The 22,101-nt window shown below is 34.2% G+C and overlaps 1 protein-coding gene across 1 annotated transcript in view; it reads left to right on the top strand.

Annotated features, from left to right (window-relative positions):
• Positions 1–22,101, top strand: part of ERBB4 (erb-b2 receptor tyrosine kinase 4) — a 694,050-nt gene that overhangs the window by 425,192 nt on the left and 246,757 nt on the right. The window contains exon 15 of the mRNA XM_065880236.1: positions 5,633–5,707. Within this exon, the coding sequence (XP_065736308.1) occupies positions 5,633–5,707 (75 nt within the window). The remainder of the gene's footprint in view (positions 1–5,632; positions 5,708–22,101) is intronic.

Genomic DNA, 22,101 nt, shown 5'->3' with positions numbered 1-22,101 from the left:
TAGAAGGAGGGACAACGAATAGATCAATTTACCACAGTAACAAAAGTTGGATGTCAACCAAAAGGGAGGATGAAGGTGTAACAGGAAACAAACCTGACCAGATCACTTGGGAACCCTACTAAATAAAATGATGACTTTAAATTCACTGGTGCAGAATGATGGTGAGACAGAATTTGACTAGTGTACTCCCTGGCATCTTCTAAGGTAAATGGATTCTGTAATGACTGACTTAATCCTGTCAGTTTCTTGTCTTTGTTTTCATTTATCTTCCTGCCATCCTTTTTCTAACAGCATCCGCATTGTCCAGGTTCACTCACTTCCTAAGAGTTCTGTGGTCTCAGCCTCAGAATGGAATTTAGGATTTGGGCATTTCTAAATGCTTAAGCCCTCCTCTGTACACTACTGCAGTGCAACACTGTGCTTTGAGATTCTTTTAATGAAGCAATGAGGTGCTCTATGCATTCAGTCCCTTCCTTTCAAATTGAGCATGTAGAGATAGAATCTTTCCCTAGGAAGATCATAGGGGCAGTAGGGATGATGGGACAAGTGACTATTTTTATTCCTAAACATACATAATAAATGACCTATCAGTAAGTGTGAGCTCACCATGCCAACTCCACTTTGGAAAACAGCTTTTCTTTTATATGCCAACATTATGTCAGCTGGATAATTCAGGAACCAAGTTAATGGAAATAGTCTTTCAAATCATTTTTCAGAAGGAAGTTCTTACTTTGAATACTGTTTAATGATCATCTGAAAGTAAAATTATCATGTAATACCTTAAAAGCCCTTTTACCACTCTAAAAGTACATTAAATGTATTGACTCTAATAAGTTCTTTAGATGTTTTTAAAATAGGTGATCCATTTAGCTAGTACCTATCAGGAGAGTCTCACTAATATTCCTAGAGGAAAAAAAAATAACATTGTCTCTTCTTGCCTTGACTAGAGAACTTTTATTTTAGCAGCCTTTCTCATTTCATTCATTCTTCAACTTTGTTATATTGAACACCTGTTGTGTATCAGATACAGTGATAGCTAAGTTCAGAAATAAGCAAAACACAGCTCTTGATCACTAGGAAGTCACAGTCCAGTGAATTTTTATTCTTACAATTTATATCCTTTCATCAGAGATCTCTGTGTATTTTGAAATGATTAGCAAGAATTTAAAACTTAGAAATGATACTCATATTTGAAATTAGCAAGGTAGAAATTTTAAAAGAGGACATGTAAACTAAATTTAGTGTGCAGTTGAGTAGTCGTAAGGGCAAAGATCATAGTTTCTTTACTAATACCACTTACGTCCATGATGAATGTCAATTTAATTTTTGTTTGGAGACGTGAACTGGGATTTTTTTTTTTTTTCTTCTTTGCGGTAAGCGGGCCTCTCACTGCTGTGGCCTCTCCCGTTGCGGAGCACAGGCTCCGGATGCGCAGGCCCAGTGGCCGTGGCTCATGGGCCCAGCCGCTCCACGGCATGTGGGATCCTCCCGGACCGGGGCACGAACCCGTGTCCCCTGCATCGGCAGGCGGACTCTCAACCACTGCGTCACCAGGGAAGCCCTGGGATATTTATTTTTAATAGGGCATCTTTAAAAAATTCATTAAAAGTTTTTAGTAACATTAGAATCATGATTTGATACTATTAAAATTTCTATATGCCTTAATATTTTTCTTATCAATTCTTTTTATATTTTTAAATGTATGTAATGAAAGAATTTCCATTGCTGGAGAGAACAAAAGAAGGGCTGCTTGTGGAATTATTGTCGATAACTTCTGTAATGAAATTTTAAAATATTTTTCCATTTTAATTTCAAAATTCAGAGAAGATTTTGTCAAAATATCTCAACTATGTTACTTGTATGGGTATATCAAGGTGTTCATAAATCAGTAAGTACAAGCAAATGTTAAACACAGCTCAATATTTGGAATTCCAGTTTTTTTAATATATTATATTAACATGTTACAGTTTCTCTTTCTGAACTTTCTGTAAAGTTTCTACTTGAGGACACTAATTATCTAGAGAATTGTATTATTTCACATCTTTATTCAGTCTCTTATTTAGGATTTTGACTCTTCAAAAGTTTAATGTTTCCATTATTCTTTGATTTTCCTGAATCTACATAAATTGCATGTGCTAATTATTTGCTTATGTCAAGTACAAAGAGTTGAAATAAAATATACGTCTTTAAATACGCAGTGATTTGTATTTAGAAAAAATGGGACCACACTCTTATTCTGTCTTCCATTCTTGTTTTATCCTCAACTTATAAATACCTTTAAATCTCAAATATCCTACAAAATCTCCTAGACAAACTTTCTTGACCTCACACCCCACCCCCTCAGTAGCTCTTCCCTTTTCCCTTGCTTCTATTCTCTTATTTGCAATTTGCTTCTCAACTCACAGCAACCTAAATTCTAGTGACCTTGACTATGACAACTAACATACTCTTAGTAGTTCTTTTAATAGACCTCTCTTGCACTTGACAACGATCAATGATCATCCATTTCCTGAAGTTTTTTCATGATTTGGCTTCCATGACACTGCAATTAATTGATTTTACTCAAACATATTTTCCTATGTTTCTGGCTTATGAGCTCATCTTATGTCATTTACTAATTATTGGAGTTTCAGTCTCAGTCTCTGCTTTTCTCACTTTATAGATCCTTCTTCAGCCATCACATCCTCTTACATGATTTCAGCCTTCTCCTGTATGATGTTTTAAAACTGGATCATTGTACCTGTGCCTCCTGCTTCCCTCTCCTCCCCCCACACCGCCCCCTCCACCAGACTCATCTTTCCAGATGCTGAGGAACATTTCTACCTGGATGTAGGAAAACCACACTAAACTTTAGATACCTAAGACTGAAACAAACTATCAACCCTGCTTCCGGAACACACACACACACACAGAGGAAGGTATTCCTCCTCTTGCATTCTCTCACTGATGGTACCACTATTCTCAGTATGAGTCATCTTTAACTCCTCTGATCTTTCCTCTTCCATCATCAAATCAGCCACCAACTACTGTATTTTTTTTTTTTTCCGCATACGTTTCAAGGTATTCCTTAAATCCAACTCTGCCTCTATCTTAGTTACTGTTTCCCTAGTTTAATCCTTCATCATCTCTTACAGAGACTAAAACAGTCTCTGTGCCAAAGGAATCTGTCTGGCTCCCAGCTGACTAGCCTTCAGTGGGCAAAGAGATCAATGTATAACACACATCTAGCAATTTCACAACTTCTTTAAAACCCTGCAGTGGTTTCCCATTGTTTGTTCCTAAGCAGGCAGTCTTCAGTTCTGGTTCCTTTCTAGTGATCTAGCTTCTTTTTTTCCTTCTCCCTGTTGCCTCATATGTTGTTCTCTAACTATTCAGAATTATTTGTAGCTGTTTGTATACTCTCTACCCTTCCTCAGATCGATGCTTTTGCTCCTGCTGTTTCTTACCCCTTAGAAATTATTGCCACCCCAATCCTGGTTATCAGGACTCTGAACTCTGAACTTCAGTTTTCTAACTTCTCTGAGCGTGTGACCCCAACCTTCTGAAACTCTGTGTCCCTCCTCCACACTCTCCTAAGTCACTGATTCTTGTTCCTCATTATATTTATCATATTGTACAATACACATATGTTTATGCATCTGTCTCCTTCATTAAAGTTTGAGCTCATTAAAAATAGGAAAATGTCTAATTCATCTTTTTTCTCCCCCCAGCTCCTAGAATAGTAGGAACACTTAGTAGGCATGTGACGGAGTTTTTTTTTTTTAATGGATGAATGAAGATCTTTCATTATTCACTCTTTAACTTTCCCCTCAAGTTAAAGCTTACTTTCAAATACATTTATCTTACAAAGGTTATAATAAATACAGATTACAAACTAACCATAGCTTTCAGATTATCATTTGGAAGTAAGAAGTAGACTATTAATTTTACAAAAATGGCACTACTGTATTTTTAAGAAAGCATTTTGAAGAAGGTATAACTGGAAACTAGAAAAAAATAAGTCCTTTGGAATAAAAGAAAACCATATAAGACAATTTGCAAACTTTTATACTAATTGTTTTTTATTTTTAGAAATGGTTTTGATTATGAATTTTGGAACCAATTCAATGCTATGTGCTCTATATTTTTATTTACATTTCTTATTTGCTTTTTTTTAAAAGCCTTTTTCACAGTGTATTTCATGTATTTCTGTACATTAATATTTTTCTAAGCCGCTCAAAGCCAATCCTCAAAAGAAAAATAATTTTCCACCTAGTAGGAATATTATAACTGATACTGATGAAGGAGGAAAATAGTGACTTAATTATTATTATACATAGTTATATTTATTTACGTGTTACAGAGTTTTCTAAAGATATAATGGACAGTCTGGCCTTATACAAGAGCACCTTATTACTTCATTACATAATGATTTTAACTTCAACTTCTTTTTCAGTTTTAGAAATTAGAATTTGGAAAAAATATTACCAGAAGAATTAGACAGTTCAATAAATCACAGCTGTACAAGGAATCTTGATACTGCACTGCAGCTATATGTGTTTAATGAGAGAAAAGGGAAAGAAATACAATTCAAATTTATTGGTAGATGGAAGAAATATTTCTGTAATACTTCAAAATCAGAATTCTGTGTACTTATATAATTTTACTTAAATGTTAACCTCTGTGGATTCTTTACTTACCTGAGTCTCAAGTTATTCATTTCCTTGGGGAGTATTTACTTATTTTTTATTGTTTGAGTTAGATATTATGGCAGTTTAAAAACCTGTTTTCACTTGACTGTTATGGCACTGCTTTTTTAAAAGCAAGTATCAAGATAAACTGCAGTATGGTGAAACCAGTTAATTTGCTTGTTAAATGAATTCATGTTTAAAGATAAGTATGTTTTAAAGACAGTCACAACCAAGGAATGGAACAATGTGATTGTGTAAAGTATCCATGAGAATAACATTAAAGCACATTAACTCATTTTCTGCTAAAATCAATCTTTAATAATGAGTATTAAGCATCAGTTTATTATATTATATTGAATAGCTCATGTTTTCTTTTTTATTGATTCTGTTTTTCACTTCAGCTTAAAGCCTTTTAGAAGAAACTGTATACATGAAACCAATTATAGCCATTGAAATATCAAGTTATTCATCAAGACATAATATCACCAATGATTCAAATGAATGTAAAGTATTAGAAATGAGCAATATGTGCTTGGAAATTATCCACAGAAACAGAGTACAGTTTCCTTTACTGTGGACTTGTTTCTTTGCATTCCATTTGTGTAGTATTTACAATTTATTTCTGGGTATCCATCAAGTACAGTAACCTTCTCACTAGCTTTAAATTCATGATATTCAAAAATTGTCTATTAACAATAATTAAGAGTTTGACACCATTGGTATTTGTCTTATATCTTCTGTTTAAAAATGACTAATTTCTCTTTCCTTGTATTTTTAAAATTTGGATCTTCTGCAGGTGCATAGGCTCAAGTATTGAAGACTGCATCGGCCTGATGGATAGGTACTTGGTGTGCTTGCTTCCCATGTTCTTCCTCCAAGGCTCCATGTGTGAGCACTGGTGCATGTGTGTGCATGCCACTGTGAATGGAGAATGATGTTTTCTGTTCTGTAATTGCCTGCAGGTGTAGCGGTCCTACTAGTCATGACTGCATTTACTACCTTTGGACGGGCCATTCCACTTTACCACAACATGCTAGGTAACATCTACCATGTTTCCATTTTGTCACTCAAATCCTTTCCCAGTTATCATGGATAAAAAAGTACTAACCAGCTGGGTGAAATTTATAATACGTTAAATTAGGGAGTTGTGAAAGAGGCATGTAACCCTTTACTTTTCAAGCCACATTTCTTACCTCTTCTTCCTTTTTCATTATGACTGTAGAATCCAAATTAGTAATATCATTGATTTTTAATTTTGTAAAATTTAAACAATATTTTAAATAGTAATCTAGAGCTTTAATAGTATTTATGTTCTTAATTATGTAGATGACTGCAAAAAATATTTTTAAGAGTGTAATTTGCAGAATTTGCAGGTGTTTGTTACTTGATTCAATTTCTGATTTTATGTTATTTTGAACTGGTTGGTATATTCCCTAGGCATAAGAATTACTATAGGCTAAAGGCAGTGTAGAAAATATTTTGTGCAGGTGAAATTACAAGTTAGAATTAAAAAACAAAATATTTCACTAATGTTTATACAAAAACCTATACATAAATGTTTGTAGTGGTTTTATTCAAAATCACCAGAACCTGGAAATTACTCAAATGTTTTTTAACTGTGGTATATCTATACATTGTAACATTACTCAGCAACAGAACGGAACAAACTGCTGACTTACACAAAACATGTATGGATCTCAAAAACATTAAGCTAAGTGTAGTGTTAGATTGTTTATTTGAGATTTTTCTTGTTTCTTGATGTAAGATTGTATTGCTATAAACATCCCTCTTAGAAATGCTTTTGCTGTGTCCCATAGGTTTTGAGCCATCGTATTTTCATTGTCATTTGTTTCTGTGTATTTTTTTATTTCTTCTTTGATTTCTTCAGTGATCTCTTGGTTATTTAGTAGCACACTATTTAGCTTCCATGTATTTGTGTTTTTTACAGTTTTTTTCCTGTAATTGGTTTCCAATCTCATAGCGTTGTGGGCAGAAAAGATGCTTGATACAGTATCAATTTTCTTAAATTTACTGAGTCTTGATTTGTGACCCAAGATGTGATCTATCCTGGAGAATGTTCCATGTGCACTTGAGAAGAAAGTATATTCTGCCACTTTTGGGTGGAATGTTCTATAAATATCAAATAGATCTATCTGGTCTATTGTGTCATTTAAAGCTTGTGTTTCCTTATTAATTTTCTGTTTGGATGATCTGTCCATTGGTGTAAGTGGTGTGTTAAAGTCCCCTACTATTATTGTGTTACTGTCGATTTCTCCTTTCATGGTTGTTAGCATTTGCCTTATGTATTGATATGCTCCTATGTTGGGTGCATAAGCATTTATAATTGTTATATCTTCTTCTTGGATTGATCCTTTGATCATTATGCAGTGTCCCTCCTTATCTCTTGTAACAGTCTTTATTTTAAAGTCCATTTTACCTGATACAAGTATTGCTACTCCAGCTTTCTTCTGATTTCCATTTGCATGGAATATCTTTTTTCCATCCCCTCACTTTCAGTCTGTATGTGTCCCTAGGTGTGAAGTGGGTCTCTTGTAGACAGCATATATATGGGTCTTGTTTTTGTATCCATTCAGCCGGTCTGTGTCTTTTGGTTGGGGCATTTAATCCATTTATATTTAAGGTTATTATTGATATGCATGTCCCTCTTACCATTTTCTTAATTGTTCTGGGTTTGTTTTTGTGGGTCTTTTTCTTCTGTTGTGTTTCCTACCTAGAGAAGTTTCTTTAGCATTTGTGGTAAAGCTGGTTTGGTGGTGCTAAATTCTCTTAGCTTTCACTTGTCTGATGACTTCTTCATCGAATCTGAATGAGATCCTTGCTGGTTAGAGTAATCTTGGTTGTAGCTTTTTCCCTTTCATCACTTTAATTATATCCTGCCACTCCCTTCTGGCTTGCAGAGTTTCTGCTGAAAAATCAGCTGATAACCTTATGGGGATTCCTTTGTATGTTATATTTTGTTTTTCCCTCACTGCTTTTAATATTTTTTCTTTGAATTTAATTTTTGTTAGTTTGATTAATATGTGTCTCGGTGTGTTTTTCCTAGAGTTTATCTGTATGGGACTCTCTGTGCTTCCTGGACTTGGGTGGCTATTTCCTTTCCCATGTTAGGGAAATTTTCCACTATAATCTCTTCAACTATTTTCTCAGACCCTTTCTTTTTCTCTTCTTCTCCTGGGACCCCTATAATTCAAATGTTGGTGCATTTAGTGTTGTCCCAGAGGTCTCTGAGACTGTCCTCAATTCTTTTCATTCCTTTTTCTTTATTCTGCTCCTTGGCAGTTATTTCCACCATTTTGTCTTCCAGCTCACTTATTAGTTCTTCTGCCTCAGTTATTCTATTATTGATTCCTTCTAGTGTATTTTTCATTTCCGTTATTGTGTTGTTCATCTCTGTTTGTTTGTTCTGTAGTTCATCTAGATTTTTGTTAAACATTTCTTGTATTTTCTCAGTGCATGCCTGCATTCCATTTCCAAGATTCTGGGTCTTCTTTACTATCATTACTCTGAATTCTTTTTCAGGTAGACTGCCTATTTCCTCTTCATTTATTTGGTCTTGTAGGTTTTTACCTTGCTCCTTCATCTGTGACATATTTTTTTGCCATCTCATTTTTTTTTTTGAATGAGTGAGATTGTGTTCCTGTCTTACTGGTTGTTTGGCCTGAGGCTTCCAACACTGGGGTTTGTAGGCTGTTGGGTAGAGCTGGGTCTTGGTGCTGAGATGAGTAAATCCATGAGACCTCACTCCAATGAATATTCCCTGGGGTCTGAGGTTCTCTGTGAGGCCAGTCGTTCAGACTCAGAGCTTCCAGTGCAGGAACTTCAGCCTGACCCCAGGCTCGTGAACCAATATCCCACAAGCCGCCTGAGGCAGCAAAAGAAAAAAAAAAACAAAAGGCAGTAACAAAGTAAAAAATAAAATTAGACTAGGAAACTAACAGATAGGTTAGGAAGAATATAAAAATAAGTGGGAATGTAAATTGATACAACCACTATGGGAAAAAGTATGGAGGTCCTTAAAAAACTAAAAATAGAACTACCATATGACCCAGCAATCCCACTACTGGACATATATCCTAAGAAAACCATAATTCAAAAAGAGACATGTACCACAATGTTCATTGCAGCACTATTTACAATAGCCAGGACATGGTACCAGCCTAAATGTCCATCGACAGATGAATGGATAAAGAAGATGTGGCACATATATACAATGGAATATTACTCAGCCATAAAAAGAAATGAAATTGAGTTATTTGTAGTGAGGTGGATGGACCTAGAGTCTGTCATACAGAGTGAAGTAAGTCAGAAAGAGAAAAACAAGTACTGTATGCTAACACATATGTATGGAATCTAAAAAAAAAAAAAAATGGTACTGATGAACCTAGTTTCAGGGCAGGAATAAAGAGGTAGACATAGAAAATGGACATGAGGACATGGGGTGGGAGGGCAAAGCTGGGGCGAAGTGAGAGTAGCAGGGACATATATACACTACCATGTAAAATATTTAGCTAGTGGGAAGCAGCAGCATGGCACAGGAGATCAGCTTGGTGCTTTGCCACAACCTAGAGGGGTGGGATAGGGAGGGTGGGAGGGAGGCTCAAGAGGGAAGCAATATGGGGACATGTGTATGCATATGGCTGATTCACTTTGTTATGCAACATTAACTAACACAGTGTTATGAAGCAATTATACTCCAATAAAGATCTATTAAAAATAAAAACATTAAGCTAAATGAAAGACGCTAGGCTTAAAAGGATACATAGTATAGAATTCCATTTATAAGGCATTCTTGGAAAGGAAGAACTATGGAGACAGAAGTCGATCAGTATTGCCAGGAACTGGGAGTTGGGAGATGAGTTGGACAACAAAAGGTCATAAGGAAATTTGAGGAGATGAAGGAACTGTTCTGTATCTTGATAGTGGTGACGGTTGCACAAATGTATGGGCTTGTCAAAAATGGTCATTCAGTTTAAAAAAATGAATTGTACTGTATATAAATTATACCTCAATAAATTTGACTTTTAAAACATCTCATATTTAGGAAAATAGTAACTTTACAATGTTATGTGGAAATATTGTTAGCTTTCTTTATGAAACAAGTTAATTGTATCTTTTGGAAGAGAGAAAGTAGTACTAAATTACAATTAGCAAAGCAACTGTTTTGGATAAAGCACTGCCTTTTCATGTAAAGTTTTGATTGAAATATAACATATATAGTGTAAAAATACATAAAACATAAGTGTAAAGCTCAGTGAATTTCTCCAAATGAAACATTTATGTAATCATCAGCCAGATCAAGAAACAGAATAGTATCAGAATGAGAAACACTTCTTGTGCTCCATTCTGAGGGTAACAACTGCCTTGAATGCTAACAACATAGGTCAGTTTGCCTGTTTTTGTACTTGTATAAATTGAATCATACACTATGTCCTCTTTACATCTGGCTTCTTTTGCTAAATATTATATTTATGAGATTCATCTGTCATGTAATTTAGTTGTAGTTTTTTTTTCAGTTATATGGTATTTTGCCTTTAAATGTTTTTAAAACAGTCAAATGAGTGATATGTCTTATTAACAAATTATTTTAATGAAGTAAATAGAGAATTAAACTCTAAAAAAAAAAAGAATGTGATAGAGTTAATTGACTTATACAACAGTGGCACTTTGGCATTTGGGCATAATCAAGACCAGTTAGTACAGTCGTTCAGAGCAAGGTCAAATTATGGGAAAAAAAATCAATAAGAGAGAGACAGAGAGAGAAAGAGGGAGGGAAAGAGAACCTAAGGTCCAAACTACAGTTTTATAAGCTAGCGTCTATTTTAGATTGTTCCTATATACATGAAATATTTTTTCCTCCTTGAGCCTTTGGTTGAGTCACTGTACTATCACTTTGAAGCATGTTTTCACATTTGTTTTGATGATTTTTTAATAATTATCACAGCCAATTAACGAGAGGCGATGTAGTGTGGTGGTGAAGTGTGCTGTCTTTGGAATTCAATTTTCTGAGTTCAGAGTCAGGTTCTACCATTTTTTAGATGTGTGACCTTAGGCAAGTTCCTTATATTATCTGAGCTTCACTTTCTTCATTATACAATAGGAATATTAATATCATTCATAAATTGGCTATGAAGATTGAATGAGTCTATAAAACAGTGCCTGGTTTAAATTAATCACTCATTAAATGCTATTCCTTATTATTTCTGTAGATATCAAATATTTTAAACGTTGAGGATGGAGGAACATATCCCTCTAGGGGGAGGGAAGTCTCTCAGAGTCACCCAGGGAGCTTTGATGTGTCCCACTACCTCTTTGATAGTCCTTTGAAGGAAGGGAGGACATTTCTTTCTTCATCTTGAGAATCACTGTCATAGCGAGGGCCACTGGTACCAATGGCAGTAGGTCATAGGCAGAGGCATATGCAGAGACAGAGAAAGAGTTAAAACCATAGTGATGGGTGACTTGTGGTTTTCAATGATACTAACTGAGGTTATATAACTCAAAATCATAGTGTATCTTATAGATTTAATATTTGCAACATTTAAAAAAAAGTGGTTTGGGAATTTTCAGTCCTCTTGCTTGCATAGATTCCCAGGCCATTCCGTATAGTTTCAGACTAATACACCTAATTCAGATGAGTTTTGTCATAAATAGGTGACCATAAAGAGCAGAGGTTCTTGAATGTGAAAGCCTGAGTTCAAGTGTTGACTCTACAATATTTTTTATCTGTAAAATGGGGACAATAATGGTAATATTTAAAATGAGAATCCTTATACCTCATAACATTGGTGTGAAGATTAAATGAGATAACGCAAAGGTGCCATTATCTAGTATATGTTCACTGGTGATATTTATGACTCTAGTTGAAATATTAGCAAAACAATCTTTTTAAAAATCTCATGATGTTGTGTTCTATTAGTATTTTATATCAGGACATTAATCCAATAGTTCAATGGCTATGGAATTAACATATCAAAATTTCTCAGGTTTTAAGTACTTAAATTTTTTTAGCACACTTCTACGTATAATGATCTCAAAGAATTGGTAGTAGGTAACTAATTGTTCCTTTCAGAAAACTCTAGATATCTTTAATTAATACCTGTTTTGAACTTAAATTTAAAGCAATGTGACTCTGTTCTTCAATTGTATTGACTTGTTAGATTTGATTGACTTGCCAGAGGCTGTTTATAAGACAATTTGGAATTTACATGAAAGATTTAGCTTGGACACTTTGGAAAAGTATTTATGACCATAGAGCATTTTGACATGGATTGGGTGAGAAGTAAAAGTAACAGGTACCTCCTTTTTCAGGTCCTTAGTATTGCAGTAAATGCTTACCTCTCTGAAATGGGGTGGGTATATATTTAATTGAAAGCAGGTGACTAGTCTAGTAATATTCAGATCATTTTCCATTTTTAAATTCCATCACAGTTTTCTTTAAGCTTCTGTCTGAATTGATTAAAATAAATGTTACATAATAGGAGGACAAAACTTTATATAAAATAATGTTTTAAGTTTCATAAACCATGCTTTAACTGGGAGATTATCCAAAGCCTAGTTTTTTTTTAGTTATAGAAAGTTACATTGAGCGTGTCAATGTGGCCATTTCAAGATATTTAGAGTTCATACTCCCTACTGCCCCATTATGCTATATTCTATTTCCTAAACCAGCAGGAAAAGAAATTGAAGATTTAAATGAAAACAGGTGAAATGTTTCCAATCTTGATCGACTTTCATTTTCTAAGCAGTGTTATTCTTTCCCGAGCCTGCAATTTGTGAATTGGTTTTCCACACTCGATTTACCTTACAGGCTTCTGCTGGAATTTCTTCTAGGAAGATTGGATAGGACAGTATAGAATTTTGTTTTTACCTGTAGCCTCCTAGAATATGCTACTTATAGTGAAAATAATACTTGATATTTTGAAACGTCTCCATTCTTTCCTTATCTGAAATAAATGCCTTAAAAATAGCATTTAGCTTTGATGCTCTTCCTTCCCAATCAAGGATCTTATGAAGAAATATGTTTCAAAAAGTTTATTATTATTTTTTGTATGCAATTTATTTTAGCTTGCATATATGCTGTTTTCATATAGATTCTGATAAACAATGTATTAGATTCTATTCTATTTTAGTTTCTTTGTCGAACATATATCCAAAGCTTTTTTAAAATCCTTACTCCATTAGAGACTAAACTTGTTCATCTCAGCAAGCAAAGTCTCTATTTGGCAAAGCATTTTTTTGTTAGCTAGCAATTCAGACTGTAAACTAATAATTTTTATTGAATTTGTGACAGAAATTATAACAACTACTAGATATATGTTCAAGCATTTTAATCTGGCTGTTTGTTTCAACTCAATTATCCTGAATGCTTCACAATATGAAATAAGGTAATTGAACTTAGTTTAACTCCCTAAATCTCATATAGCCAGATATTTGAAACGTTTTATATTCCTGTCGCATTTTAATGCCTGTGTCACACTTTTACTTTACGATATAGCGGTTATTACCTAAGAGGTCACATAACGGCTTATTCTTTAGCAGTGTGACCCATGTGTGATATATGAGAGAGATGATGTGATATTGTTGGCACCACTTTCACAAATGGCACAATCCGTTTTCTTTGTTTTGCCCCCAAGGAACTTAATTCTTATGTCCAAATCGAACGGTCAAAGTTGCCTGTAGATAGTTACCTTATTTGAGTGACAGTTGTGTTATGATCCCTAAGTACAATAAATAAAAGTACACAGGCTTTTTATTATAAGTCTATCCTTAGTCCACCGTGTTCTAGACACTAAATTTACTTTTGAATTAAAGAGCATTCGAAGAGGTGAAGGAGAATGTGTGAATTTCTTCTTTTCCAGCTGATTTGGGTCCCACACTTCCCAGTACGCATAAAATACCAAAATTGTCAAAGAAGCATAAGGCAAGAGTAAAACATCTCAGATCAGTTGTTGTTAATTCCTGTTCATACAGTTCAAGTGGTTCTTTTAAACAAAAGTATTTAGTGGCACAAGGTTGCATGAGTGGCTTTTATAATGATACCAAAATGCCCACACATTGTTACAAAGCTTTTACAGATCCTGGAAACATTAATATTAAACTCAAAACCACTGACTGTAAAAATGTGACCAGAAGTCATAGTTAAGGTTGAAAGTCAAAAGAGATTTTAAGAGCATTGACTTTAGAACTGTAATAGAAAATCTAAAGATAGCATTATTGAACTGGGAAGATGTTTATTATACTAGTTAAGTGTCAGAGCAAAAATTCAGTGGATCGAGGGAACCATTATGAATCCTTTTTCACTCTTTCCCATAAGCATCTTGCTACAGCATAGAAATTATGGTGTTTGTAATTATTAATTTCTCAACTGGAATGATGTCAGGACTGCCTTCAGTCAGTTATCTCAGAATATCTCAAGCTTCACTGAAATTCGTTACTGACAATCCAATGTGTTTTATTAAAAATGGAAGCAATTAAATGAAAGATATTCCTGAAGCCTCGGCTCCTTTCTTTAGACAGATATTTACAGTTTTAAAAGTACTTTGCATGTGTTTTTCCAATATTCAACCCCTGGCATTGTTTTCATATAGAGTACAATTTAGAGGTATAATTATGTCATCGATATCACTCAGGATTTTTATTCGGGATTTTAGTAGACTAGAATATTAAATTTTATTTCATAATATTTTATTTCTAATATCTTTCAGACTAAGAGCTGTCTAAATTGCAACCAACTAAAAATATAAACCCATTACAAACATTTCTGTAGCTGGTATATAGAGAGATACATTGACAAGGTACAAAGGAAGTGAAAAAGTTAGAGATGGCAAAATGAACAAGTAATTCCTAATAAAGAAAAATTACTTCATGTTTTCAAATGACTAAGACGTAAATATGTTAAACAACTAGTTATATATATATATATATATATATATATATATATATATATATATATGTTTGTATATATTGTAAAAAATGGCATTTGACCTGGTCCCTTACTAACATCTGACACAAAAGTTATCAGTAAATTTTTGGAAGTCCTAAGGTAATGCCTTCTCATCTAGTCAGCACCCAAATACTATTGTTTGAATATCTTGGAATTTAATATGCTATAGAATGATGAGGGTTACCACATATAGCATATATCTTTGATCATTTACCTACTCCAGGTATTTAATCCTTAAAATCATGCTTAGTATGTGTGTGAAATGATTTTAGTGTTTTATAGAAAAAAAATCAGAATAATTATATAATCGTGAATGTATTAAACTTCTCCAGTGTGAAGGTATTAGTGAATTTAGCATCTAAAACTATCAGAGTTTGCCCTCAAAACCTATTTTGAAATTCAAAATATTGTAAATCTAGATTATATATTTGATAACTAAAATGGTAAGGATTAAAAAAAAAACTTTGTGGTTAGGTAAAGTGAATGAATTGTTCAACTGCTATATAAGTTTTTTTATTATCATATAAAAAATTACCATAAACTTAGCAGCTTAAAAACAGAAATACAAACAAAAACACAGTTCTATAGGTAAAAGTACAGGCATGTCTATTTAGGTCTTCTGTCCGTTTTTGGATTGGGTTGTTTGTTTTTTTGATATTGAGCTGCATGAGCTGCTTGTATATTTTGGAGATTAATCCTTTGTCAGTTGCTTCATTTGCAAATATTTTCTCCCATTCTGAGGGTAGTGAGGTGGATGGACCTAGAGACTGTTATACAGAGTGAAGTAAGTCAGAAAGAGAAAAACAAATACTGTATGCTAACACATATATATGGAATCCAAATAAAAAAAAGGTTCTGAAGAACCTAGGAGTAAGACAGAAATAAAGACCCAGATGTAGAGAATGGATTTGAGGACAGGGAGAGGGGGAAGGGTAAGCTGGGATGAAGTGAGAGAGTGGTATGGACATATATACACTACCAAATGTAATATAGATAGCTAGTGGGAAGCAGCTGCATAGCACAGGGAGATCAGCTCAGTGCTCTGTGACCACTTAGAGGGATGGGATAGGGAGGGTGGGAGGGAGACACAAGAGGGAGGAGATATGGGGATATATGTATATGTATAGCTGGTTCACTGTTATAAAGCAGAAACTAACACACCACTGTAAAGCAATTATACTCCAATAAAGATGTTAAAAAAAAAAGTATAGACATGGCTGGGTTCTCTCCTTAGGATGTCACCAGGCTGAAATAAAGGTGCTGTCTAGGCTATGTTCTCACCCAGAGGTTGGAGTCCTTTTCCAAGTTTACTCAAGTGGTTGGCAGAATCTGGGTCCTTGCAGTTATAGGACTGTGACTCTTGTTTCATTGCTTATTCTTTGCCTTGGGCATTCCTTGTCATGCAGCCTGTTCCATCTTCAAAGATAGCAACAGTGTGCCAGTTTTCTCATTATTGAATCTTTTAATTTTTACCTCTCTGACCTCTAGACCCAAATTCAAAGGCAGCTTGATTAGATCAGGCCCACCTGATTGTCTCCCAGCCTTAAGGTCAAGTAATTTGGGACCTTAATTACATCTGCAAAATCCTTTTATAGCACACCCAGAATAGTATTTGATTGAATAACTGAGTGAATGTATGTTTATACACTACAGGCTGGAATCCTGTGGGCCATCTTTGAATTCTGCCTACTTTACTACCATAGCACTTTCAGTGCTCCCTTTCTTATTTCTTCTTGTCCTGCAAGAAAAGAATTTTATTTTCTGTGTCCTATGCAACTTTGCCATATAAGAACACCTTTAAGTCTGGGAGAAATTTGTCTTGCTACCTTCAAATAATTTATTGCTTGCTTGTCTGAAAAAGAGCCAAAAGCAAGCAATTAAAGTATTGTCTTAGAACTAAAACCAGGGTTCTTTTGTACATTTAAAACCAGGGTTCTTTTGTATAATTATTTTCTATAAGGTAAGGTCTCAATGTACACATTGGCTCCAGGTGTTCAATACTCCATTTGTGAGCAGTAACTCATAGTATAATTAGGATCAAACTGCCCTGATGTTAACTCCAGGTTTATTGCCTTTCCATTTATTTGTCAGACGGGTGAGTCTTCCCCAAGAGTGCTCTAGACCTGCCCCATTCAATATGGTAACCATAAGCCACATGTGCTCATTGAGCACTTTAAATATGGTTAAAACAAATTGAGATGTGCTGTAATTGTAAAATGTACACCAGATTTTAAAGACATTGTATGAAGAAAGGAATGTAAAATATCTCATTAAAATTTTGCATTGATTACATGTTGAAATGCTAATAATTTTGGACATATGGGTTAAATAAAATTTTATCATAATTAATTTCATCTCTTAAGAATACGTCTACTAGAATATTTTAAATAACCATTTGCTTGCATTAGATATCTGTTGCACAACGCTACTCTAGAGCTGTTATCATAAAACTTGGGATACTCTTACCAATGAGAACCTTTCATCACACACTCATCTATGCAGTTATATAAATAGAATTTATGATAGATATTTAAAGGGATAGAATAAAAATTTAATATAAACAGAAACTAATTTTTTTTCTTACCTCCTCACCTTGGAGGTCACAGATTTTGATTCTAGAATGTGATATCTAGATGGAGAGATAGTAGGCCCTTTTCCTATGAATATTTTGGTAACAGTTTTGAGCACAATAAGAATGATGGAGGGAACGGTTTTTCATGTTCACGAAAGGGTATTTATTTTACCATCTTTGATAGGTTGCAGATGGGATGAGTCAGACAGAGCCAAGGAGAAACATCTGTTTGCCTGTGCCCATTGCATATGTCTGTAGATTTATATTTGCCCACAGATCTTATAAACTTCTACAAGAGAAGACTAAAATATGATCATCTGGGTCTGCATTCAGAATTCTGAGCATTGTCTACTTTTTAAATTGAAAATCACTCCAAGACATGGAATTATATTGCAAAGACTCTCTTAAAATTGCATTTTGTAGCCAATATTTCTATTAAAATATTGTTTCAGATTTTATATGTCATAAATGAACAATACTTAAGCAGAAACATTTCTTAGGTATAGGTCAAAGTTTCTATTTTTATGCCTGACATATATATATATATGTCTATTCAGAAAAGAGTCAAAATTATTTTCCCATATAACTCAGGCATACATTGGATTTAAACCCTAAGTATCTTTTCTTTTTTTACATTTCCTATTTAACTAAAGGAATCTAATTAACTGGGACCCCCTCCTGTGATGTGGTTACATAAAATGATATGTAGATATTAACTTAAATTGCTCTCTTCATGATTTTTTCTTATTAACCTCAGCACATTCCCTAATTATTCCTTCATAAACATACAATTATTTTTTATACTATGTATGTAGGTGGGAGCTAATTAACAGAGAGCAGTTTGATTTACCAACGAAATTCCTCACAGTGATTTCATTCTTTGCTACCATCACCCCTCAAACCAAAAATGATATAATTTCATTTTAGTAATTTCACAGTAACTCATAACCAACGAAAGAATGATCAGGAAAGGGAAACCCACCTCTAATAAACACCGAATGCCTGTAGCCATTGCAGTTTTCATAGCATTCTGTTCCTCTGCCCCGAGTGAAGCATTCCATATGCTTGAGTCATTTATGGAATAACTATAGTTACTTTTAGGAGAATTAAAAATAAAACAGCAATAACAAAACCCCTTACCATAAAAAGTTTACTTGTTGAAGGGAAAAAAAACAACAATGATTTTTTTTAACGAAAAAAGCAAAATCTATTTCCAAAGTTGTTTGTTTCTTGAACCTCTGGATCCCAAATCCTAGTGTTCAAATCCCAAGTTCAAATCCCAGAGTAAATGCCACCATTGTTCTATGCAATAAGAAAGAAAGGAACAACGGAAAAATCAAAACAACAGTTCTTATTTCTTTCTTAGAATAGCGTTGCTTTTTCCAAAATCTCAGACTTAGAGCTTGTTTTTTGCCATCCTTAAAAAAAACAAAATTCTAATATATGTCTATCAGGTGCACTACACTATCACATTTAACTTTCATGATATAAAATAGTTATCACCATTATCATTTAACAAATGAAACAGGTTCAGAGTAATTAAGCAATTTACAAAAAATCACTTGGCTTGTAAGTGGAAGTGCAAAGATTTGAGCTCAACTGTGTGTGATTGATTCTAAAAACCACATTTCCTTCTTTCTACTAGATTGGTTCCCAAGTGGTCTTTCCCTTAGTCCTGACTTTTACCTATTTAGCCTTCCTCCGATGTATAGCATTTTATAATGCTTGTCCTCACACAGCATATTTTAGTCTAACAATATACCTGGCACTGCTTGGTGAGAATATATCAATATTTCCCATGTTCTAAGCATATACTCATGTAGGATGGTAACATAATATAAATATATTTTTACTTTTTTATATATTAATACATTAGTGACAAATCTAAGACATTTATGAATAAACATAGGTGAAGGTTTTTTTTTTAATCTTTTCTATAGTGGCAGTTATTTATAAATTCTGTATGGATTTGGTAAAAGTACTGTGGTTCCATATGAGAACTGCTTCCATCAGACCTGACACTAATTCCATTAATGCTGCCACCCCCAGACTCACTTATCAAAGGTGGAAATAAGAATCCAAGCTTTAGGGACACTCAGCAATAAAATAACAGACAATATAGTGCTGGGCTTTGGCAGGCTTTTTCTTTAGATTTTCCTCTCTAGTTTATACTGTAAGATTTGTGGGATGGGGCAAAGTTGATTGAAAGTCGTAATGAGTACAAAATCCCCAGACTGTGTATCATTTGATTCTGTTTGATACGGTAAAACATGATTTCTGCTAAGAAAAAGTCTTCCCACTATTGATACAATCAAGCATACCATATTTTATTTGTTTTTTTGAAATGATAAAACGAAAAAAACCCACTCTTCTATATATGCTACTTAACAATAACCAGCCCGTAAATATTCATTATAATTACTACACATCAGGCACTGAGGAGAGAACGAAAAAAAAAATTAACACAATCCATAATATAAAATTTACGGTGCAGTAAAAGATATAAAATATTTAATATCATTTTATAATTATTTGCATTTTTATTTACTATGAGGAAAATTGTAAATGGATTGGATGATGTTGGGATGGTAAAATAGAAAAATATTACAGATTACACCTGGGTTTTTTATCTGAGTTAACTGGGTGAGGGGTGATGTCATAAACTGAGACAAAGACTCAAGAAGAAGTGGAACAAATTTTATGGGGAAAATAAAAAATTCTGTTTGGAGTGTGATAAGCTTGAGATGCTTACTTGAAATCTGAGTGAAGATTTTGAATGGGCAGATAGTTGTAACACTCTGGAGCTCAAGAGAGGGGTCTGAATCATCAGTAATATTTAAATCCATAAAATTGGATGAGATTGCACAGGCAGACTATGCAGATGGAAATGAAAACTTAGCAATGAGCCTTAGGATATTCCATCATTTAAGGGACAAAAGAGTGGAGAAGGATATAATATAACAAAGGAGATTAAGAGAGAGAAATTGAGGGTAGGAGGAAAACCAAGAAAAAAATGAATTCTGGAAGTCAAGTGAAGAAAGTTACTAGGTGCAGGGCAGTGAGACTAAGACTAATGCTGATAGAGAAGAAGTATTGGCCATCTTATCTGACAAGATGGAGGTTATGGGTGAAACTTGAAAAGATTAGAGCAGTTTCCATTGGAGTGGTGGCGACAAAATGGATTGACTTGAAATGGCTCAAGAAGAGGCTGGGAGACAGAAATAGAGACAACTTGTACAGAGAAAGCTTTCAAAAGGTGTTTGCTGCAAATAGAGAATATGAAATCAAGATAAAGTGTTTTTTTGTTTGTTTTTCTTAAGTTGGGAAACATTATAACATTTGTAAGATGATGGGAATGATTCAAAAAAATATTTCAGGAGATAATGAACAACTGCAGGCAAAATTTTCTTTAGTTATCAGAAGGGATGGAATTCAGTATGCAAGTGAAGAAGTTGGCCATAGAAAGGAGCAGGAACTGTGCATCCATTGTAACTGGAAGGAATTTAGAGATTATAGGCAAATAGGCAAGTAGACAGTGGATTTGCTGGTAAGAAGATGGGGCAATTCACAACCTATCATCTTTTTAAATGAAATGTAAGATGAGGTCATCATTTTAGATTAGCGTAGGGGAGGCAATATTGGAATTTTTAAGAAAGAGAAGATTTGATAGTCCACCAAAGATAGAAGGAGCTCATACTAGATGTATAGTGTAAATTAGAATGATCCCTTTGCCGTGTTTTATTCAGCCATGTTATGACTATTTAGATCATGTAGGCATGGGTACTTGGAAATTTGTGTTTATCCAGGATTGGAGTTTTGCCAGGTATCTACTAGAGCCAGGAAGTAGAGACCAATGAATTAAGGCTATATGAAAAAGAAATGATAATAACAAAGGTCATAAAAATTAAGCTGAGTAATGAGGGAAGTCGGCACATAAGGGACGCTGAATGTACAATGAAAACACATTAGGGTCAATGGCCTGAAGTTCCCAATATTATCAAATATTGTTGAAGTAGAGATAACAGCCTAGGTGAACTAAAAAAAAGGGAAGCTGCTAGCCTGAAAGTAGTGTACTTGAAATAAAAGTTCTGGAGGTAGTGCCATAAATATTACAAAGAATGGGAGTGGGAGGTTGAAACTATGGGACGTGAATAAGCAGGGAATTGGAAGTCAGGAAGCTGGATGAAGATGGAAAGAAGTGAGAAGACTCAACAAATATTTAGAATTTAAAATTTTTTACAGGGCTTGATAACTAACTAGATATGAAGTAAAGAGAAGAAACTTCATAATTATTACTAGGTTTCTGACTTGGAAAGTTGGATGGATGTTGGTAACATTAACTTATATGTGGCACAGTGTGGCGGCAATAAACTCATGAATGTATTTTTGGATGGGTTGAATTTGGGGTGATTTTGGTAGATCCAAGTGATGTTAAGTAGGAAATTTAATGTGCAGCTATGGAATATACAGGTGGAATAAAAATGAATAGGAAGTGTGAAACACAGAGAACTAGTGTTGATGTATTTTGAGAAATTTACACTTGAAGAAAAGGAGAGAGTTAGGGAAATAGTTGGAGAGGGAATAATATCAAGAGAAGGATATATTGAAGATAGATGAAATTTGAGTCTGTTTTGGAAGGCCTTATAGAGAATGAAAGGGTAGAGACACAGGAGAGAGAGATCATCAATTATAGGAATTTCCTGAAAAATCTAGAAGAATTAGGGAGCAAAGGAAATGTGAAAGGATTAGACTTGCAGACAAAAAGACACCTGTCATCATTTTATCAGGAGAGAGAAATAGAGGGTAGAGAAGATTCAGATAGATGAATAGATAAAGGCTGAGGGAGTTTCTGTTTAATGTTCTGTATTTTCTCTGAAGTTTTAGATGAAGCCATC

Source organism: Phocoena phocoena, chromosome 7, assembly GCF_963924675.1.
Source record: "Phocoena phocoena chromosome 7, mPhoPho1.1, whole genome shotgun sequence".
In the NCBI taxonomy this organism is placed as follows: domain Eukaryota; kingdom Metazoa; phylum Chordata; class Mammalia; order Artiodactyla; family Phocoenidae; genus Phocoena; species Phocoena phocoena.
The sequence above is the reverse complement of the archived record's forward strand: the minus strand, read 5'-3'. Positions and strand labels throughout refer to the sequence as shown.